The 23,590-nt window shown below is 49.5% G+C and overlaps 1 protein-coding gene across 3 annotated transcripts in view; it reads left to right on the top strand.

The window, feature by feature from the left end:
* The first annotated feature begins 179 nt into the window (after positions 1 to 179).
* The window catches only part of SELENOI (selenoprotein I), a 54,859-nt gene continuing 31,448 nt past the window's right edge, over positions 180 to 23,590 (top strand). The window contains exon 1 of one of the 3 annotated variants that reach the window (XM_082217800.1): positions 180 to 360. In XM_082217800.1, coding sequence (XP_082073926.1) covers positions 304 to 360 — 57 coding nt within the window. In that variant the 5' untranslated portion in view covers positions 180 to 303. Of the gene's footprint in view, positions 361 to 10,580; positions 10,689 to 10,787; positions 10,915 to 23,590 lie in introns of those variants that run through there. The other 2 variants (XM_082217801.1, XM_082217799.1) reach the window with 2 other exon arrangements.

The raw sequence follows: 23,590 nt of genomic DNA, 5'->3' as shown, positions 1-23,590 counted from the left end.
TCTCGCGTCGCCGTCACGTGCCCAGAGGCGGCGGCGGCGTCCGTCGCCTCTCCCAAGATGGCGTCTCCTGAGCGAGGAGCCGCAGGGGGAGGGCGGGGAGCGCCTCGCTGACGTCACGGGTGGGCTGATCTGTCGCGGAGGCGGGGCGAGGTACGGAAGCCGGCGAGGGCGGGCCGCGGCGCTCCTTCGCCAAGGCGGGCGCGCGCGCGCTGTGAGGGAGCTTGTGAGGGAGCTGCCCGGCGGCGCCTGTCACGGCGGCGAGGCGCGTCTCTCTCTCTCTCTCTCTCCCCGGCAGCCTCCGCCATGGGCGGCTACGAGTACGTGAGCGCCGAGCAGCTGGCCGGCTTCGACAAGTACAAGGTGGGCGCGCTGAGGGGGCGGCGGGGGACCGGCTGGATGACCTTTGGGGGACCCCTCTCCCTTCCCCGGGCTCCTTCTCCGGGCTGCACGCGGGAGCCGCCCTTCCTCTCAGGCGCCGGAGGGGCCTCCTCCTCCCTCCCGGCCTTCCTGCCTTTCCCCTCACAGGGCCGGCTATGGAAGCCCCCCCTCCCCTCTGGCCGGGCGCCTGCGGAACTCACCGCTACTGCTCCCCGCCGGGCAGCAACGCCGAAGGGAGCGAGCGAGCGGCTGCCACGTGTTTGCCGGTTCTCACGTGCCCGGGCTGCAAGATGGGCAGAGCCGGTTGGGGGGCTCCTTCGTGCAGCTTCCACGCCGGCCTTCCGGGGTCTCTTCTTCTCTTCGGAAGCCGGAGGGGTGGGGGCGGTTAGGGGGTCAAGCGAGACCCTTCAGCTGGACTGCGAAGCTCCCCGGGTGCGGCCTTGGGCCTCGCCGCCCGACCTCCTTCGCGGGGGTGTTGGGAGGGTGGAATGAATGAGGCGGCGGAGAATGGCATGGGCACCCCCTGGAGCTCCTTGACCCCAGTCACTTGATAGGATTCTAGAGTTGGGAAGGGACCCCCAAGGGTCATTTAGTCCGACCCCAGGCAATGCAGGAAATATACAGTGGCACCTCGGGTTACAGACGCTTCAGGTTACAGACTCCGCTAACCCAGAAATAGTGCTTCAGGTTAAGAACTTGGCTTCAGGATGAGAACAGAAATCGGGCTCCAGCGGTGCGGCAGCAGCAGGAGGCCCCATTAGCTAAAGTGGTGCTTCAGGTTAAGAACAGTTTCAGGTTAAGCACGGACCTCCGGAACGAATTAAGTACTTAACCCGAGGTACCACTGTATTTGGATGCGGGTGGGTTAAACCACAGAGCCTAGGACTTGCTGATCAGAAGGTCAGCGGTTCGAATCCCCGTGATGGAGTGAGCTCCCGTTGCTCGGTCCCTGCCAACCTAGCAGTTCAAAAGCACGTCAAAGTGCAAGTAGATAAATAGGTACCACTCCAGCGGGAAGGTAAACGGTGTTTCCGTGCTCTGCTCTGGTTCGCCAGAAGCGGCTTAGTCATGCTGGCCACATGACACGGAAGCTGTACACCGGCTCCCTCAGCCAGTAAAGCGAGATGAGCGCCGCAACCCCGGAGTCATCCACGACTGGACCTAATGGTCAGGGGTCCCTTTACTTTACCTTACCACTGTAATCAGATAGAATCGTAGGACAGATTCTCATTAATGATTCCCACGTTGGAAGAGAGTGTATGGGGGCAGCTGCAAGCACATGAGAATCCTCTCCTGCAGTGAGCAAGGGGCAGCCTGCGCATGGTCTCCACACAGAGGACTTGTGACAACTTTTGGGTTATTCAGGTTTCTCCTTCTTAGCCCTGTGGTACCGAGGTTCTAGAGGGACCTTACACATCCCCAAAGGGTCGACATGCGTTCTTCTCCTCCGTCCCCATCCCTGCTGTTATTTTAATTTTGCCAGACATGTGCTGACTGTCAGGGCTGCATCTGGTGAAAGAGCCATGTGGGAATGAATGGTGGAATTGCGAAATCTCAGTGGCTTAGTTCAGGCAATACCAAATGTTCTTTCCTTTGGCAAGGAGCAGATTGCAGGGCGTGGCTGGTAGTTACAACTCGGTGGTGGAGCAGTCGCGGGTTCAATTCCCATCCTCTCCAAGTCTGGCTCAAAAAGACTCATTGTCCAAAGTCCTGCGAAGCCATCACCTGTCAGCTAGAGGAACAGTGATCATGACTCAGTATTTATATCCCACCTTTTTGGCAAGGAGCACAAGGTGGTGTACCTACTTCTCCCAATGTTATCCTCATGGCAACCCTGTGATATATAGGGGTTTTTTTATGATACATCATGGCCAAGTGGGTGTTTGAATCCTGCTCTCCCAGGTCATGGTCTGGCACTCTACCCACTACACCACACTGCCTTTCTTAGCAATGTAGTGGCCAAACCACTCCTGCCTTTCCTCCCAGTCTGGGAGCGGGGTAGAGATGCCTATGAAACTCCAGGGCTGATCACCACCAACTTTTGCAGCTCCCAGGCTGCGAAGGAGGCTCATATTAAATGAGTCAGGGGAGAACCATGTGTGCCACCTTGAGCTATTTGGAGAGGAAGGTGGGATAAAAATGTCACCCTGAGCATCTCGGAGCTCCTTGGCTGAGTGGCAGCCAAATGGGCGGCTTCATTTTCCCAGGGAAAGGGCGACTGGAGTCTTGCTTGGCAGCCATGTGGCTGAGACACCTGGAGCACATTGCCCAAGAGAGGACCACACATGCTAGGCTAGCTGCAGGCCTCCTGCTCTTGTTGGAAAATGAGATTGGGCTGGGGCTTCCTTAGGCACAAACTGTCCAGGGGCAAAGGCAGGCTGTCACCCATTTTTTATCTTTGTGAACAAGGCTAGTCAATTGTGCATCCCTGTAGATGAGTGGAGGAAACCATTTCAGTTTGCAAAACAGACCCACTAGTGGGGTTTTCCTACAAATATCTGTTACTCTCCTGATGATATTTTAGGATCGGGGTTGGTGAAATACAGGGGGGGGGCGTGTAACCAACTGCTTCTCTGTGTCCCCAGTCTGCTCCCCCCTTCTCTTTCTCTTTCCCCCCAAAACCGCTTACTGTTCTTCCTGTTTCCATCCTCCCTGCTCACAAAGGCGAGGCCCAGCATAAATGTTTGTCGTCAGAGGTTAAAATTCATGCTGCCCTGTGCACGGTGGTTTTGCTCAATGCCCCCTCGCTTTTCTCTCCTGCTGTTGTCCCCTTGAAGCAAGCACATTTATATACAATTCTTAATTTTTCTGGTGCTTTGGAGGGTCGGAGGAGTGTTTTCTTGTTTTTCTGGTTGTTTTTTACTTCTTTAAATCTTGGGGTAGAATGCCTCTGTCTTTCCTTTCAGTAGGGCAGTTTTGCAGTCAGAACGGCTGGCCAGTCACCATGGTTCTGCAGTCCGTTGGGACTGTGGTTTTCTGCACAGATCATTCCTCTAAAAATCCACCTCTGAGTGGTCACCCACATCACGTTCAGTTTGCATAGTCGTAGTTGCTGAACCTTAGGCGTAGGAAGGCACCGTGTCTTGTCTGTGGCCCAGCTTGCCCCCTTAGGAATAATCCTTTTTGCTTCCATCTGCACCTTTTTGCCATATGTGAGACTCAAATGGTCAGACTTCCTTTCTCTAATAGAAGCTGGTTCAATAAGAGACAGAGATTTCCCAGTTTTGAATATTGCTCCGTGGTGCCGACACGCTTAGCTGCATGTCTTGCAATTTTTGTTGATAGCTGTGGATTTGGAGTGGCCTGATTATTACTAGCTTAACTTGAGGGGGCCGAGTCACCTTAGATTTTTGAATTGCTCTTGAGAGTTATAGGAATGAACTGATTATCTGAGAGGCAGCCTTTTTTGGGGGGACACAGCCTCTTTGTCAACAGGAGGAGCTCATCTTCTCCAGGCTAAACATGCCCAGCTCCCTTAGCCGTTCCTCATAAGCCATTGTTTCCAGGCCTTTGACCATTTTGGTTGCCCTCCTCTGGACAAGGACACTGACAAACTGGAACGTGTCCAGAGGAGGGCAACCAAAATGGTCAAAGGCCTGGAAACGATGCCTTATGAGGAACGGCTAAGGGAGCTGGGCATGTTTAGCTTGGAGAAGAGGAGGTTAAGGGGTGATATGATAGCCATGTTCAAATATATAAAAGGATGTCACATAGAGGAAGGAGAAAGGTTGTTTTCTGCTGCTCCAGAGAAGCGGACACGGAGCAATGGATCCAAACTACAGGAAAGAAGATTCCACCTAAAGATTAGGAAGAACTTCCTGACAGTAAGAGCTGTTTGACAGTGGAATTTGCTGCCAAGGAGTGTGGTGGAGTCTCCTACTTTGGAGGTCTTTAAGCAGAGGCTTGACAACCATATATCAGGAGTGCTCTGATGGTGTTTCCTGCTTGGCAGGGGGTTGGACTCAATGGCCCTTGTGGTCTCTTCCAACTCTAGGATTCTAGGATTCATGTCTGCATCTTAGATCGTGAGACGAACCCTACAGGATCACACCAAAGGCCCACCTGGTCCAGAATTCTGTTTTCTGCTGTTAATCTGGTATTCAGAGACATGACACTGGAACTCATAAATGGCCATTATGAGTACAGTAGTAGCTTTTGATAACTCTAGCCTCCATGATGCTCCCTAAACCATGGTTACCAGATTTTTTTCAATGAATCCAGGGACACTTTTTTTTTTTTAAGCTGAGTAGCAACAGGGAGTCAGTAGCGGGCAAGGGATGCAGGTGGCGCTGTGGGTTAAACCACAGAGCCTAGGACTTGCCGATCAGAAGGTCGGCGGTTCGAATCCCCGTGACGGGGTGAGCTCCCGTTGCTCGGTCCCTGCACCTGCCAACCTAGCAGTTCGAAAGCACAAAGTGCAAGTAGATAAATAGGTACCGATCCGGCAGGAAGGTAAACGGCGTTTCCGTGCGCTGCTCTGGTTCGCCAGAAGCGGCTTAGTCATGCTGGCCACATGACCCGGAAGCTGAACGCCGGCTCCCTTTGCCAATAAAGCGAGATGAGCACCGCAACCCCAGAGTCGGCCACGACTGGACCTAATGGTCAGGGGTCCCTTTACCTTTGCCTAGCAACAGGGAGTCAGTAGTGGGCATGGTGAGGAAAAAGACTCTGGGCCCAAGCATTTATGCATATTGTATAAAGGTACAAATCCCTTCTTTCGCATCCTGTGAAACATAAATGCGCAGAGTTTTTTTTTAAAAAAACTGGGCAATGGCCACCCACCCACAACTCTTGAGCCTCCCCCACATCAGTCAAAACAAAGGGGGAAGGAGATCTATACTGCCAGACGTCCCTGGTTCCCCTTCAGCAGTGGCAGCGGGAGTCAGCAGCCTGTAGCCAGCCTGGTAGTGCAGTTGGCTCTGGCTGGCTGCAGGAGCTGCTCGCTGCCATGGCGCCCCCCATTTTTCCTCACCGGAAGTCCTCGTATGATGTGTTATGCACAAGACACGTCATATGGGGATTTCTGGAGAGGAAAAGTTGCAGACACCACAGCAGCGAGCAGCTCCTGAAGCCAGCCAGAGCCAACTGCGCTACCAGGCTGCTGACTGCCGCTGCCACATTTCCTGGGGACAGATTTGCAAATCTGGAGACATTCCGAGGACGGAATTTGTCCGGGGACAGATTTGCACATCCGGGGAGTGTCCCCAGGAACTGGGGACGTCTGGTAACCCTACCCTAAACGTCTTTTTAAGCCATTGATGTTGATGGTGGTTGCGACATCTTAAGAGTATCAGATTCCATAGTTTAGCCGTGTATATATTATGTGAAGAAGGTTCTCTGATCATTTTGGTTGCCTTTTTTTGCACCTTTCCCACCTTCTATATTCTAATATCCTTCTTAGATGCAAGAGCCAGAATCGGTGAATTGGATCAGAAGCAGATTCAAAGGTCTCTCGACTCTGAATAATCACAGTGCTACAGCCTGTTAAAACCCTTTTCTCCCTGTCAAAACAGGCTAACCACCTAATTGTAGTTTCTGTGGGGCTTCGGTTTTGATTTCCAAGAAAGCAAATAACAGGAGACCTAGGAACTTTAAGCTGCCCGAGGACAAAATCAGATATATTTTTCAGTTAGGAAATTGGAGCTTATAACTGTGATGGTCACGAAGAAAAAACAGATAATGTGTAGGCAATTTCCGTTGAAGGTGAAGGCTGTCCGGATTAAACTTTCATTAGACACATAACACAGTTGTTTGTCCCTCTCTCCTGACCTCATTTTCTTTGGTTTCGTTGCCAGGGAAAATACCCAAAAGCCTGCCTAGAAAGATTTATATAGCTCCTGCCCCAACCCATATTGGGGCAGCCGGAATAATACTTTCACAAGGATAAGTCAGTGCACATGCACACAGATTTAATAATTCATCCTGTTAACAAAACCTGATTTCTGGAAAATCTGAATATTTATTCTGTAGTGATTATAACAGGTTATAACTCAGTCGGCAGAGATGTGCATGTTTCTGGAAATTTTGAATAAGACACTTTCTGGAAAATTTTCTAATAATCCTAAATCAATCAGAAACCAACTAGCATGTCTAGATTATTTATAATTCAATGCTTCCCTCATCCAACCCCCCACACATTCATAAATCACATTAATGTGCAATACATATTGAATGCTTTCAAGGGTTGGTCACCTGGAAAAATGAATCACAACTTTCAGATTGTCCAACTTGACTGCTGTACTTTTTATTATTATTATTTAACGAATTAATTTCACGAAACAAGGCATTTCTAGAAGTGGAACATGTTATTTGGTAAAACGAGGTACCGGTAATGGAAAAATTTCCAGCCCTTTCACTGGTGCTCAAGTTACTCTGTTGATTTTTTGCCACTAAATTGCATTGTGGTTTAATGAGGGGTGCAGGATTCCCTCCCCACCAGCTCCCCCCTGTGTCTGCTGTGGGGTAGAAGCTTGCCCCAAGCAGATGAGGCTGTGCAGCCTCCTTTGCAATTGACTCGAACGCTGCAAGATTCAATTAAAGAGCTGATTCCAGGTTTTCCTGTTGGAGCTTAAACTGAATACTCATACGAGGTTATCCTGGGGACACTGATCTGATGGTCTTTAATTGCAACAGCCCCATCGAACTCCACTGTTGAAAGCAGCATGGGTGGCAGCCCGGGCTTGTGCTACTCAGAGTAGACTCCTTGAAATTAATATACATGACTCCCAATCGAAAGAATACAGTCCCGACCCGCAGTCTTACAATCTAAAACCCACAGCACACAAGGAAAAAGGAAGAGGGCAGGATGAGGAAAATTAAAACTCAGACACCAGATTCTAAACCAGCAGTCGGCAAGGTTTTTGTGGCTTGGGCCGGTTCACGGTCCCGCAGATGGCGCGGTGGGCAAACGCTATTTCTAGCGCGGAGGAGGCATGCACAGCTTCTCATTGGCTTCAGGAGCTTCCTGCAGAAGAAGAAGAGTTTGGATTTGATATCCCGCCTTTCACTCCCCTTCAGGAGTCTCAAAGCGGCTAACATTCTCCTTTCCCTTCCTCCCCCACAACAAACACTCTGTGAGGTGAGTGGGGCTGAGAGACTTCACAGAAGTGTGACTGGCCCAAGGTCACCCAGCAGCTGCATGTGGAGGAGCGGGGAAGCGAACCCGGTTCCCCAGATTACGTGACTACCGCTCTTAACCACTACACCACACTGGCTCTCACTGCAGCCAACGGGAAGCCGGCCAGTGTCACGGAAGGCAGTCCCCGTGCCGGTTTAGCGCGGCACACGGGAGCTGACCAAGCTTGTGGCCCGTGGGCCTTAGGTTGCTGACCCCTGTTCTAAACATTTGCTCCGATAATGATCTGCTGGCATAGTTGTGCTGCTCTTGCGTTCGAATTCTGTTTGTGGGCTTCCCTTTGGGACATCGGCTTGGCCACTGTGAGAACAGGATGCCGGACTACGTGGGCCATTGGCCTGGACCAGGACGTTCCTTTTATGTTCTTAAGTGAAACTTCCTGATAGCAAAACAGCCTTCTAGAGCAGACACCCCAGTGCTTGTCTCTTCCGGAGGCCCCTTTTCCTGTCGGAGCCGAGGTTGGATTGTAGAGCTCTGCTGCCTTTTTTCTTCAGGGGTTCTAGGTAAGCAAGGAATTTCCCTGCCCTCTCATGCACGCCTTTGCACACTCCCCCAAACAAGGAGGCATTGTGCGGCAGCCCTGGCTTCTTAACGTTCAGAGTCCAAGCTGGAGCTGCGTGAGGCTCACGCTGCCGTCCTGTGACCCTGGCTCCCTGGATCCTACTTCTTCTCCAGGATGCAAAGTCCTCCACTCTTCCGGTTTCCAGCTCAATGCCTCTGGGTGGAGAGTTTAAGGGGAGCGATCAGTTCGCCTCATTCACTTTGACATGAGAACAAGCTGTTGCTGGAACGAGTGGGAGGTTTCCGAGAAGCCGAAGCAGAGCTGAATGCTGTGTTAAATGATGGCTTTTCATGGGGCAGCTTTTGCCTCTTATTATTAGGAAGCATATGGAGAACACCAAGATAAGCATGTGGCAACAGTACCTTAAGCTTCTCATGCCCTGGTATCTGTGTTCTCCGTTCAGTCCGCACCCCAAAATCTGTGTGCGTTTGACATGTTTTTATTAGGTTGCGTTACTGGAAAGCTGTTTGCTTAAGTCAAGCAATTCCTAAGCAATCAAATAATTATAATGACTAACTTGTAGCAGAGCAAATTCAGTGTACGTCTCCTCACCTTTCCTCCCGAAGGTATGTGCACTTTGGCCCCAGGTATATGAGGCTGGGTATATCACAACAGCTGAAAACCTGTTCGTTGTCAGGGCTCATGCCTCGGCTGAATTGGGGCACCAAGCTTTTGCCTTTTAAGAGCTAGGAGTCTTTTAGCAAGAGGAAGGGGTGGAATCGTGGAGCTGTAGAGTTGGAAGGGACCCCAAGGCTCATAAAGTCTGACCCTCTCCTCCTCCATGTATTTGTCTAATGCTCTTTTAAAGCCATCGAGTTTGGTGGCCATGCCTGCCTACAGGAATGCACTGCTTGAATACATTCTTTTATCTGTCCTGAGCCTTCCAACATTCAGCTTCACTGGAGCTGATGGGAATTAGGAGTCCCAACAACATTTGGAGGGATGCACAGTTCCCTCTTCTGCATTGTTGTTGTTGTTTAGTTGTTTAGTTATGTCCGACTCTTCGTGACCCCCTGGACCAGAGCACGCCAGGCACTCCTGTCTTCCACTGCCTCCTGCAGTTTGGCCAAACTCATGCTGGTAGCTTCGAGAACACTGTCCCATCATCTCATCCTCTGTCGTCCCCTTCTCCTTGTGCCCTCCATCTTTCCCAACATCAGGGTCTTTTCCAGGGAGTCTTCTCTTCTCATGAGGTGGCTTCAGGATCTATCCTTCCAGTGAGCACTCAGGGCTGATTTCCTTCAGAATGGAGAGGTTGGATCTTCTTGCAGTCCATGGGACTCTCAAGAATCTCCTCCAGCACCAGAATTCAAAAGCATCTATTTTTCGGCGATCAGCCTTCTTTGTGGTCCAGCTCTCACTTCCATACATCACTACTGGGAAAACCAGAGCTTAAATTATACGGACCTTTGTTGGCAAGGTGATGTCTCTGCTTTTTAAGATGCTGTCTTCTGCGTTACCGTGTTGCTAAACACAACACTTTGGTGGCCATTTCTGGCTTTGGAGACATTGTTTACTCCTCTTCAACTATGGAGGCAATCCTACAGCTGCATTGAAACTAGAAGCTCTGGCCTGTGAGAGAGAGGCCGAGAGTAACCTAAGCCTCTGAGCCTGGCCACTTCAGTGATATTCTAGACCTCTTTAGAAGGAAACCTGTCTTCGGTTTCTGGATATACGAGGGCTGGGCCAACATGCAGGCTGAGTAATGGCTCAGTAAGGCATAAATCATTGTTCACTTAGGAACATAGGAATCTGTGTACATGGTGGACGAATGCCAGGGAAAGCAGCACAAAAACAAATTCTGAAACGGCACCGTTTTTGTAGGAACAGGAAGCTGCCTTAAACAGATGAAGGATATTCCCAGATCCACCTGCCTTGACTCTGGGACCTTCAGCGAAGCAGATGCTCTCCTGCTACTGCCCTTGGTGAAGGGAAGAAGGAGCAGGGTGACAGTACTTCAGAAAGATACACAGGGACACTTGCCGTCTGGTTGTATTAAAGCCGCAAACATAAACATTGAATTAAGATGCCCATCCCATAATATCAGACATACGGGGCTGGCTTGTGGCTGCTGCATTTCTTACAGTTTACTACTGCAATCTCATATACGGCACTCTTAACTTTCCCCTGGGATCTGCAAGACTAAAAATAATTTGCTCCCCTAAGCGTGCTACCTTTATGTTCAGCAAAACAACTGTCAGCTGGTTTGAGAAAAGGGCGCTCAGTAGGAGGAATCCTCTCCTCTCCTGTCCTCTCCAAACCCAGGAAGGTGTTAACGCACATGATGTCGCGTTGGCTGTAGGATTTCATCTCAGTTTGCAGTTCAGAGAAGGTCATGTGTGTCTCCACCACCAAGCAAGTTATTTTGATGTGGAGCTTATTTTGATGGAGTTATTTTTTTATTTTTTTATTTTTATTTTTTTTGATGGAGTTATTTTGATGTGGAGCAAATCATTGTGGGATTTGTAGTTGGTGTAAGGATAAAAGCAGGTGGCGGGGGGAGAGAAGAGAACCACGTAGTCTATGCTGTTGGGATTACTGGAAATCCTGACTTGTTTTTAGTGAGAGGAAGGAGGAAGTTATAAAGGGGAAAGATGGTGCAGTGATGGGTAGGTGAGAGTCTTGTGGCGAACGGAGTGAGGATCCCAGGACTGTGGAACTGGCGCACAGTGGCAAATAGAAATTGCTCTTTTTAAAAATATGCTTGACCTGTGGTGCAAGATTTCCAAGGAGCAGCATCCTTTGGTCTGCAGGAGGGAAAAGGATGAGATGTTGGCAGCCACCCTGGCACCTGGACAGCAGGAAGCTAGGATGGAGATTGCAAGCACAGTTTAAGAACGTATGAACTGCTCTAGGGCAAACATATCACACATTCACATCTGAAAGCAAGGCTTCTGGGTGCTTGGGTGTGGTTCTTTGTTTGGGGGGCAGGAGGGCGAGGTGGCGGTGGATGCGTGGGTAAGCAAGAATCCCAAAGACTTGGGAGGAGGGAAGATTATATGGTGATGCAATGGCTGATAGCTGGGGAAGGAGATTGGGTCAGGGACTGCCTCTTTTGTAACTTTTGATTACAGGTAGCTGTTGGCAATGTTGCAGGTGTTTCTTGAAGCTCACCTGGGGTTGAAAGCTAGCCAGGAAGGTTGGGCAGGGCCACTTTACCTGCAACTCAAGGAGCAAGCTGGGGATTGGCATGCGCTGTCTTGAGGTTAGGGGACATGGGTGGCGCTGTGGGTTAAACCACAGAGCCTAGGGCTTGCCGATTAGAAGGTTGGCGCTTCGAATCCCCGCGACAGGGTGAGCTCCCGTTGTTCGGTCCCAGCTCCTGCCAACCTAGCAGTTCGAAAGCACATCAAAGTGCAAGTAGATAAATAGATACCGCTCCGGCGGGAAGGTAAACGGTGTTTCTGTGCGCTGCCCTGGTTTGCCAGAAGCGGCTTAGTCCTGCTGGCCACATGACCCGGAAGCTGTACTCCGGCTCCCTCGGCCAATAAAGCGAGATGAGCGCCGCAACCCCAGAGTCGGCCACGACTGGACCTAATGGTCAGGGGTCCCTTTACCTTTATCTTGAGGTTATAATTGAGGTATCCCATTCCTCACCACCACAAAAATAATAATAGTTCAGCTGCATTGTGTAATGTACTGCAGACCCAGGCAGTGGTCAACATGGGTTTTGAGGGAGGGCAGGGTGGTCATAGAGATGATATGATTGCATCAGCCTGTTGACTTGACTTCCTTTTGGTGGTTTTGTGTGTGTCCTTCTGGGGGTCATGTGGCCAGCTGTCGTGGGCCCTTGCGAGTTAAAGCTGCTTGCAGCCGGCTTCTCCATCCTAGGCCCCCACAACATGTGCTAGGAAAGAGTTTAGGCCCTGCGGGGCGATCGGGTGGGTCCTTCTCAGTTGCCCTGCCTGCGCTTTGGAGACGCATTTGTCTCCTTTCCTGGTGACCTTCCAAGATGAAGTGTTTTGTCCTGGCAAGCCTTTGGTTGGCTCTTAGAGTCTGTTCTTGTTTGACTTTTCTGGCAGCCTGTTTCCTTGGCAGTATTTGATTTATATTGTCTGCTGTCTCCTGGGAATTTTTTGTAGTGTGCCTCTTTATTGACGTGTGTGCGTCTTTCATCTTCTTGTGAGCCACTTTGAGTGCCTCATGTGGAGCAGGGATATAAACCAGGAGTGAGGAACCTGTGGCTCTCCAGATAATGCTAGACTACAACTTGTAGCAACTCCCTTCATGTGTGAAAAGGATCTGGGGGTCTTAGTAGACCACAAGCTTAACATGAGCCAACCATGTGATGCAACACCAAAAAAAGTGAATGCTATTCTAGGCTGTATCAACAGATGTTGAGTGTCTGTATCAAGGAAAGTAATAGTACCGCTCTCTTCTGCCTTAGTCAGACCTCACCTGTAGTCCTGGGTCCAGTTCTGGGCACCACAATTTAAGAAGGATGTGGACAAGCTGGAAGGTGTGCAGAGCAGTTCAACCAAGAGGTTCAAGGGTCTGGGAACTAAGCCTTATGAGGAGTGGTTGAAGGAGCTGGGTATGTTTAGCCTGGAAAAGAGGAGACTGAGAGGAGATAGGATAGTCATTCGAAAGGCTTCCCCAGGGAAGATGACGCGAGTTTGTTGTCTCCTGCTCCGGAGGATAGAACCCAAACCAATGGCTACTAGTTGCAAGAAGGGTGATTCCGACTAAACACCGGGAATAATTTTCCAACAGTCCGAGCTGTTTGACAGTGGAACAGTCTCCCTCAGGAGTTGGTGGACTCTGTTTCCCTGGAGGTTTTTAAGCAGAGGTCGGATGGTCACCTGTCATGGAAGCTTCAGTTGAGATCCCTTCACTGCAGAGGGTTAGGCTGCACAATTTCATGGTCCTTTGGTGAGCCTGGCTGGGGCTGATGGGAACTGCAGTGCCGCAACGACTGCAGAGGAACAGGCCAGGGAATGCTGGTCGTGGCTTCCCAGGGTTTCTTTCCAGGGACTTTTCTAGCACTACCTGGATATTGTTCCTACAAGGGTGACTAGGAGGCTACCTGTTGTTGAGTCAGAGCGCTGGTCCGTCTAGCGCAGCACTGACTTGCAGTGGGTCTCTGGGGCTTCAGACAAGGAATCTGCCTGGAGATGGTGTGGGTTGAACCTGGGTGTGATTCAGGCACTCCACCCACTGAGCAATGCACCTTCCCTGGGGAAGCATTCTTAGATGAGCAGGCAGCCAGAGGTGCATTGCAGTAAACTGCCCTTTTCTTGCTAAGGGAGCTGTAATTAGCTGGGCAGCCTGGCTGACTTTTAATTTATGAGCAGATCTGCGCAGGTGACCAGCACCTCCCCACCATTCTCCTCTGACTTTCTGGGGGCCCATTTGGGAAATTCCTTTTTGCGTGTTGCAAGAGCGCTGCTTTCCCGAATTGGGTGCAAAGTGTGAAACATCCCGCGTGAAGCATGATGGATTTTTTCAGGACTAAGCTACCAGACTGGTGATCCTCTTTTGAATGTCTGTAACCAGAGAGGGTTTTTTTTTGGGGGGGGGGTGTTCCGGTGATCAGAGAAGGGAGGTGAGTGGGACATTTCTCACTCTTCTTGTCCCCCTCCTTGCCTCTCTTGAGCCCAGCCCATCTGCCTCCATCTCCTTGGACAGAATAGTACCGGTTTCCGGAATTGATTTTGTACACTAATATCCTGCCTCTTCCTTCTGTCGGTAGGTAGCTTGCTGCCTCTTATTTATTACTGTCTAGCCACAGTGTTTGCTCTGTCCTGCCTTTCATTGAATACATGCACCCAGGAAGGTTTCTCAAACAGAGCAGGAACAATAAGTGCACAACCAGCAGACTGTGGAACAATAAAATGGTCTGTAGTGTCATTAAGCATGCATAGTTCAAGTTGGTTAACTGCATGCTGGGATAAAGCTGTCTTTGTTGCCCGCCGATAGGCAGGCAGCGAAGGAGCCTGGGTGGGCCCTGTTGTGCTGGGAAAGCAGGCAGGAAGCCTCCATCTCCATCATCCTCCCTCCAGCAAACTTGAAAGAGCAAAAGCAATAAGGAAATTTCACTAGAGAGGGGCAAGGGCAGGCATAGGCAAATTCGGCCCTCCAGATGTTTTGGGACTACAACTCCCATCATCCCTGACCACTGGTCCTGTTAGCTAGGTATGATGGGAGTTGTAGTCCCGAAACATCTGGAGGACCAAGTTTACCTATGCCTGGACAAGGGGAATGCCGCTCTGAAACCAAATTGGACGGGGATGATAAGTACTGTGTACTGTTCTGGTCTCCTCACCTCAAACAAAGACATTAAAGACCTGGGAAAGGCTCCAAAAAGGGGAAGCAAAATGATCAAGGAGATGGAACAACTGGTGTTGTTTTGTTGTTGTTTAGTTATTTTGTCGGGTCCGACTCTTCGTGACCCCCTGGACCAGAGCACGCCAGGCACTCCTGTCTTCCACTGCCTCCCGCAGTTTGGTCAAACTCATGCTGGTAGCTTCGAGAACACTGTCCCACCATCTCGTCCTCTGGCGTCCCCTTCTCCTTGTGCCCTCCATCTTTCCCAACATCAGGGTCTTTTCCAGGGAGTCTTCTCTTCTCATGAGGTGGCCAAAGTCTTGGAGCCTCAGCTTCAGGATCTGTCCTCCCAGTGAGCACTCAGGGCTGGTTTCCTTCAGAACGGAGAGGTGTGATCTTCTTGCAGCCCATGGGACTCTCAAGAGTCTCCTCCAGCACCAGAATTCAAAAGCATCCATTCTTCGGCGATCAGCCTTCTTTATGGTCCAGCTCTCATTTCCATACATCACTACTGGGAAAACCAGAGCTTTAACTATATAGTTAAAGCAACTGGTGAGCAAATGTTAAAATGTTTGCAGAGGACCCCTGCAGAGTGTTTGGTAAAATTCCTCCCCCACTTGCGGCCCACAAATAGCGAGGAGAGTTTTGGCTCACCCCTGGTATAAGCTGCTCTTCTGAGAAGCTCCAGGTAGCTGCTTAGCTTGACTATTTCCCTGTAATTGCGCTGTGCTTGCTATTTCCGCATGCAGCACATTGCAATTGTGTCATTTTTTTTATTTGTAGCTTCCTTGCAGGAGGGACCTGTCTTAAGGTCACCTGGTGAGCTCGTGGCTGAGGAGGGGAGGAGAGCCACAGTTTACCCGCACAAAAATCTCAAACTTGACGCGCCATGCTTGCTCCATCATCAGTTCACCTTTAGGTTGGGAAACAATTTGGGGCATTTCCTGAGGAAGCTGGACCTCAGTGGCGTTGGGGGGCTGCTAGAACTGCTGTGTGTGCGTGGATGCAGCAAGGAGCAGGTAATGCAGGAGTTCAACAAAACTGGCGTCCTCCTCAGCTTGCATGTGCAGTCCTTTCCTCCGGGTCGAGAGATGAGCCCAGGAGCTGTTCAAGGTCGCCTGCTCTGCTTCGCTGCAGTTTGCTCAGGGAAATACCTTTGATCATCGTGGAAACTGAATGATTTCCACGTAGGAACTTCAAATATTTGTTTTATTTCAGTGGCTGACAAAACGGAGATTAAATTTTAACAGTCAGGCATCGCAGCTCCTGCCTCCATCAGGTCCTCTGACGTGAATCAAAGGATGCTGTTGCCAAGGTGATTTTTGTTTAGATTTTGCTGCAATCTGCCAGAACCCAAACTTGTACGAAGCCCCCAAGCAGGATGGAGTTGATTTAAATGAAATCGATTTAGATCACAATTTAAATCACTAGTCAGTAAGACTTGATTAAATTCATTTTTTTTGCAGAAAGGTTCAAACTTGCTGGTGTAATCTCAATATTTACAACCAGATGAAGGTTTTGTTTTTGGAGTCATAAATTTTCAGAGTAGTTTTTACAGTTATATCAAAAATTACTGATTTGGTTATACCATTAGAAATACATAGACAGATAATTCTGAAATTATTGTTTATATTTAGACAACCTTTCTGCTGTACTTTATTGGAGAAAAATAACCATTTCCTTAATGACAATTGAAACAATTTATTTAACTAAAACAACCCCTCCTGCCTCTTTTCCAAGAGGCAGCCAGCTCTCTGAGTGTCTGTCCCTTGTGTTGGGCTCTGAGAACAGGCTGGGGATTCTGAGTGTCCTTCGCGCTCCTCTGCCCGTTGGTCTCTCTCTGCCTGAGCAGAAGGAGATTGTCTTGGATGTGGCACTGAGCACCACGGAACTGCTGTCCCAGGGAACAGGGTGGCCCACTTTGTGGTTGCCGTGACAACCGTGGCGCTGTCCCAGTACGTTATCGGCCTGGCGCACGTGGCAGGACACAATATTGATCTGCTTTTTTTCAGGCAGGGAAGAGGGAAGGGTGTTGGAAAGCGGAGAATTTTAACACGCAGTCCTTTGTCATTGTCAGACCAGTGTCAAGGTTTAGGCTAACAGCAGCCTTTTTCCTCTGCAAGGGGTGAGGGGATTTGTTAGGATCGTCTGGATCCGATGGCTGATGGATCCAGATGTATCTCAGAGGACTCTGGGCTGGGAGATTTTCCATCTGATGTGGCTGGTGCTTCTTTCAGAGTTGCCGTGTGGGATGTGAAGACGACTGGAGCCGTTGACGTGATTATATATTGCAGTCTATTCTGTTAAAATTCAAGTTCCGTTGAGTTCAAATTCTAACCTCATAATTACAATCTAAGAAATGAAGGAAGTAATAAAAATACTGTTGGAAATAAATATGAATACAGTGGTACCGCATGTTGCATAACCTCCTGGTCACAGAATCTTCGGGTTACGTCCATGGCAAACCTGGAAGTGTATACTTCCGGCTTTCGCCGCATGCGCAGAAGCGCTCTGCATGCCATGTGCATGTGCAGATGCAGCACCTCTAGTTACGGATGGCTGCCCGAAGCCCGGGGTGCGCAGCGCTGCGCTCCCCGGGCTTCGGGCTGCAGGCTGCTATCCGCAAGCCTTCGGAGCCTGGCGGGAACTCCCAGAAGGCTTGCGGATAATTTCCTGAAGCCTGGAGAGCAAGAGCCTGCATTCGCTCAATAGGATGTACACACATTTCCCCTTCATTTTTGGAGGGGAAAAAGTGCGTCCTATAGAGTGAAAAATACGGTAAATACAATATACTCCCATAGAGACTAGCTTACAGTGGGTTTAAAACCAAAATCGCATTTGGGTAGAAACTGTTTCTCAGGCGGCTAGTCCTAGTCTTTATAACCCTGGACCTTCTTCCAGAAGGCAGAAGCTGAAAGAGATCATTTCCATGGTGCGCACTATCCTGCGCTATCTCTGCAGCTTTCTTATGGCACCTGGAAGCATAGATTTGATCCAAGGTGGGAAGATGTGCACCCAATTATTCTCTCCGCAGTCTTTACAACCCTGGACAGCATTGTTTTTCCCCTGACCGTGCAGCTCCCAAACCACACACACACCACGTTTAGTGCAGTTCCATTAGTGGAGGCGTCCTGGGTGCTATTTGACCCGGTGCTGTTGGCTGTCTTTCGATGGTTGAGGCCTGAGGATGTGGGAAAGGCAGTTGGACGTGTTTGGCTGGTGGCTACCTGCCAATGACACTTGGACCGGTTAGGTTTTTGCAGCACATTCTCTGCAACATTATTTTTGAAAACAGCTTAGAAACCTAAGCTGATCGAAAAGAGGGCGGTGAGATTGCAACTGGGGAGTGGTAGATATGATCTGCTTGCAGGTTTCCCGTAATGGGCATCTGGGTGCACCACTGGCCTGATCCAGCAGATGCTCTTCTTGCGTTCAGCAGGACCTGAACACAAGAACATTCTTGATGCCCCACACCCACTGTGGTTTCCGGCAACTAGTATTCATAAGCATTGCTCTTTATGATGTGGTTGCTTCATTTTGTGTCCTGGGGGTTTGGGTTGGGTGTTCATCAATATGCGGATGACACCCAGCTCTACCTCTCTTTCAAATCAGAACCAGTGAAGGTGGTGAAGGTCCTGTGTGAGTGCCTGGAGGTGGTTAGAGGATGGATGGCGGCTAACAGATTGAGGTTGCATCCTGACAAGACAGAAGTACTGTTTTGGGGGTACAAGGGGCGGACAGGTGTGGAGGACTCCTTGGACCTGAATGGGGTAACTGTGCCCCTGAAGGACCAGGTGCGCAGCCTGGGGGTCATTTTGGACTCACAGCTGTCCATGGAGGCGCAGGTCAATTGTGTGTCCAGGGCAGCTGTTTACCAGCTCCATCTGGTAAATAGGCTGAGACCCTACCTGCCCACCAACTGTCTCACCAGAGTGGTGCATGCTCTAGTTATCTCCCACTTGGACTACTGCAATGTGCTTTACGTGGGCTACCTTTGAAGGTGACCCTGAAACTACAACTAACCCAGAATGCGGCAGCTAGACTGGTGACTGGGAGCGGCCGCCAAGACCACATAACACCAATCTTGAAAGACCAACATTGGCTCCCAGTACGTTTCCGAGCACAATCCAAAGTGTTGACCTTGAAAGCCCTAAACGGTCTCGGCCCAGTATACCTGAAAGAGCATCTCCACCCCCATCGTTCTGCCCGGACACTGAGGTCCAGCTCCGAGGGCCTTCTGGCGGTTCCCTCACTGAGAGAAGCCAAGTTACAGGGAACCAGGCAGAGGGCCTTCTTGGTGGTGGCACCCGCTCTGTGGAACGCCCTCCCACCAGATGTCAAAGAGAAGAACAACTACCAGACTTTTAGAAGACATCTGAAGGCAGCCCTGTTTAGGGAAGCTTTTAATGTTTAATAGGTTATTGTATTTTAATACTTTGTTGTAAGCCGCCCAGATGGGCGTGGTATAAATTATTATTATTATTAATCCCAGTTGGAAGGATGAAGGGGCATTTAAAAGTAAATAAATAAAGGGTTGTGGGGGAAGGGCATTATTTTTGAGGGGTTTGTGATTATTTTGGCTCTGTGTGCCATCTAAAACTCTGCAAGCACAATAACATACTATGAAACACCTTGGGAGCATGTGATTCCTTCTTTGGAGGTCTTTAAGCAGAGGCTTGACAACCATATGTCAGGAGTGCTGATGGTGTTTCCTGCTTGGCAGGGGGTTGGACTCAATGGCCCTTGTGGTCTCTTCCAACTTTAGGATTCTATGATTCTATGACTCCTGGTGTGGTCAACTCAGGGCCCACCAAGCATCTGATACATGAAACTCAAGTTCCTCCAGGTTGCTAGTAGTCATACTCAGTAAGATATAAATACTTTCTTGGGCAGTATCCAGACCAGTCAAGCTGCCTCCTTGCAACTGTGGGTTGACTGAGTTCATGTTGCCCCCGGTATCCTCTCCTCTTCTCACTCCGAGATGTGTTGGTCCACTGGGATAAAAACAAATTAAACCATCAACAGGATAATGTTCCCTGAGGAAGACCAGCTCAAAGCTACAGAGTAGGTAGCAAGCTTCGAAGAACTCATCTCCATTTTATGTTCAATAAAGATTATTGGGCTTGAGGGCATGGTAAGAAAAAGAAGCCCCCAGTATTGGCCAAGGTGTCATTTCAGAAATATAGGAAATGTCATTTCAGAATTAAAATGGAAGATGTTCTTTCTTGGCTCATGACTGTGGTCAGCATTCAGCTCTAGGTTTTACTTGGCATATACCAGGCATAGGCAAGCTCTGGCCCTCCAGATGTTTGGGACTGCAATTCCCATCATCCCTAGCTAACAGGACCAGTGGTCAGGGATGATGGGAATTGTTGTCCCAAACATCTGGAGGGCCAGTTTGCCTGTGCCTGATGTATACCCACTGACAATGCATCTAGCGAGGGCCTTCCCAGATAGCTCAGACAGCAGAGCATGAGGCTCTTAACCTCAGGGTTGTGGGTTCGGGCCCCACATTCAGGGTGAAAACAATTCCTGTACTGTGACCCTCATGGTTCCTTCCAACTCTACAGCGTGATATGATTCTACATTAATTTCAGTGGGTGCATTCTGAGTAAACCTTAGTTGAATACCACCCGTTGTATATATGGGATGGGAGCCTGATATGCATGGGGGACAGGCTCCATGTAGCAAGCTGGTGCTTGCCTCCCCCTCAAAAAAAATGAATGGTTGGGTCCTGGCCAGCAGATTCACATTGCATGGTGCTAAACTGCTTCAGCGAGCAGAGTGGTACAGCCATCCACTTAATGAACTCAGGACGCAAGGGAGAAACGTGCTAAGAGGAAGGCACACTTGGCAAATCCACACCGTGATCAATTCCTGCCCAGAAACCAATGCCCCCACTGTGGAAGGACATGTGGATCCAGAATTGGCCTCCGCAGTCACTTATAGACTCACTTTTAAAACCGTGTTTATGGAAGACAATTTTACTCGGAAAGAAGGGATCGCCAAAGTAGAAGTATAACCAAGGAGCCTTTCAGTCCATATTTGTGGCAGACCAGTTTGCATTGACACCGGCTTGCAGGATCAGTGGCTCTGACTCAGAGCATTCTTAGAAAACACTAAGGATATGGGAATGCTGGCAAAGAATTGTATCACGAAAGCTCTGAAGAGCTGGTAGGACTTGTCAAGGCTCCCAGTTGAGTGATCCTCTATCTGCATTGCGTGAAAGTTCAGGCAGGCTGCCTAGACGCAGCATCCTTCAGACAAGGGTGAACTGGGATGCAAGCTCGCCCGTCTATTTCAGGATGAACGCTTGGCATTTCTGTGGCGCACTTCAGGTTATTTCTGTAATCCTTAAAACACTTCCGTAAGGCAGACAAGTGCTCTCAGTCATTTTGAGTGGATATGCAATGGTGGTATACCCGCCTTAGGAGAGAGAACGCAAAAGCACTTCATGGTATGGCAAGTCCTGCTGGGCATGTTCAAACCCTTAAGTGTGCCTGAAGTGGCTCCTTGGATCATGGCCACAGAGAGCTTGCCACATCCAATAAAAATATTCTCATTTATTCCCTTCCTCCCCCACCCCACCCCTGTGTGTGTGTGTGTGTGTGTGTGTGAAAGAGATGTGGCAATGTAATTTGTCAATGGCTTCCATATGAAAGAAATAACCTGAAATGGTTAAAGGTATGACCTCTCAGTGGAGGTGTTTTTTTGGGGGGGGGCAAGTTTTCTCACACAGAGGCCTGTAATGAAATCAGTTTGTGGTCTTCTCCTACCTGGGGCAAGGTTCGGACCACCTTGGCTGTTCCTGACATACCTAGAGCTTCAACACAGGGAAAGCAGCCCGTGTAGACACCATTCCTTTGCTCTCTGCAGTCCTGGAAAGAAATCTTTGCTTTTGCCTTGTCAAAAGCCTTGATCCTAAGAAGAACCTTGTGCAGCTGGATCAAACCAAAGGCCTGTCTAGTCTTCCTGCTTCCCACAGTGACTGAGAAGAAGACCACAGGCAGGGCATGAAGGCAACAGCACTCAGTGGAAAAGGAGGATTTTGAAGACTCAAACCTTGGCTTTCAAGGCTAAATTAATTTTTATTTAGCATGTTTTTTATGCTGATTTAGAAAGCATTTCAAACAGTTGGAAAGCAAAGTGCAATCCATTAAAAAATGACAAGCAGTGAAATCTACCGTATTTTTTGCACCATAACACTCACTTTTTTCCTCCTAAAAAGTAAGGGGAAATGTCTGTGTGTGTTATGGAGGGAATGCCTACGGGTGGCATGCCTACGGATTTTCCTCCTCTAAAAACTACGTGTGTGTTATGGTCGAGTGCGTGTTATAGAGCGAAAAATACGGTAAAACTGTCTGACAGACGGCAAATAAAGAGCAGCAGGTTTCATCCCTGATACGGGCCAGCAAAAAGGGCCTCTTTCTGAAAGATCCAGCAGAGCAAACCTATTTTTGCAGGTCTCCAAAAAAGAGGAGAAACAAAAATGACAGGTAGCCGCAGTGATATGGCACACCTTTTATTAGGACCATCTACATTTTTGCACAATAGTGAGCAAGGTTGAACAAAGGTGACTCTGGCGTGTGAATCTAAATGGAGCCACAATTGAAGCCATTTCCCAGGCAGAGCTTTGAATGGAGGGGATTGGCTCAGTCCAGAATCTGCATTTCAGCGGCGTTGACTGCTCTGCCTGCCCTCCTCCTCTGGGATCCCAGCGGAATGATTAAAGTCTTGCGGCTCAGGCAGTCTGAGGCCTTTGGTGTGCTTCTGCAATGCGCACAAAGGACGGAGAGCTGGGAATGGCTCTCCCTCTAGCTTGCCACTTGGCAGCCGCTGCCGCCTCTTGCTGACATGTTAGGAGGCCAGCATCGTGTGCTGCAGCCCCAGAGAAAAACGCCACAGGGCTTTGAGCAGGGCTGCTTCCCTTGCACGCAAGTACCGTCTTCTCCCCATCTGGCTGCCTTTGGGAAGAAAGGGGATCCAGCAATTTCTCCCCTAGGGAAGAGGAGGCTCCCTCTTTCACATGGGTCAGTTGCATTGCATCAGGTGTGGGTTGCCTCTGTGCAAGCAAATTGAATTCTGGTGCTGGAGGAGACTCTTGAGAGTCCCGTGGACTGCAAGAAGATCTAACCTCTCCATTCTGAAGGAAATCAGCCCTGAGTGCTCACTGGAAGGACAGATCGTGAAGCTGGGGCTCCAAGACTTTGGCCACCTCATGAGAAGAGAAGACTCCCTGGAAAAGACCCTGATCTTGGGGAAGATGGAGGGCACAAGGAGAAGGGGATGACAGAGGATGAGATGGTGGGACAGTGTTCTCGAAGCTACCAGCATGAGTTTGACCAAACTGCGGGAGGCAGTGGAAGACAGGAGGGCCTGGCGTGCTCTGGTCCACGGGGTCACGAAGAGTCGGACACACGTTCTGCAGGCAAAAGCCAGTGATGCCTGATGCGGTTATGGGGCAGAGCTGAACCTAGTTGTACCTGGGGAGGCCAGAGAGTGGCGTCTGGCTGTGCAAAGATGGGCTGGATGTGGGGATGCAGCAGGCAGAACAAATGACATTAGCTGTGGATCTTGCACAGCAAGCTTTGCACCCCATAATTCCTCCTGCTGCACAAGACTGTCTCCCTCCTCTTTGGAGCACCCTGGCTCCTTCAAATTGTATAATTCAGCAACCTCTGGCTTCTGAAACTTCATCAGGCCACACACACATTTCAGTCCCAGGTTTCCATCCAAAGGGACAAGAAACCTGCCTTGGAAATGCGGAGTTTCTTGGAAATCCTGCATCCTAGCCAATGTGCATTGTTTGCCAGCAGCTATAGAAGGGTTGCGTGTATTAATATAGTTCCAAGCAGGTTTAGAATGAAGGCCAGGCCTGGAGCAGTTTCAATTCTGTGTTGGAAAAAGAAAGACTGGAGCCAGTGGGAACTTGTTTTGGGCTGTTTGCAGTGGTCCTCCCTTAAACTCCAGATACACGAGGGGCACAAAGCAAAGGTGTCACTCTTGCAAATGTTGTTTAGTCGTTAGTCGCAAATAGTCTAATTATTTTTACAGGAACAGATCCCTAATAAGGGTAGTGCACATCTGCCACAATCCAGACCTACTATCAAATGCAAAATGTTTCATAGTTTAGCATCCAGCTCACGGGTACCCCTTTCTAGCTCAGAGCTTGGAGGGTGGGTTGATAGTTTTGATACTAGGTTGTTGGTTTTTTTGCTATTACGTTATGAATTTTGTGCTTTTATGTT

The sequence above is a fragment of the Podarcis vaucheri genome (genome assembly GCF_965113315.1).
Source record: "Podarcis vaucheri genome assembly, chromosome: 3".
NCBI classification, from domain to species: Eukaryota; Metazoa; Chordata; class Lepidosauria; order Squamata; family Lacertidae; genus Podarcis; species Podarcis vaucheri.
Note: the sequence above shows the minus strand (reverse complement) of the source record. Positions and strands in the feature narration are given on the sequence as shown.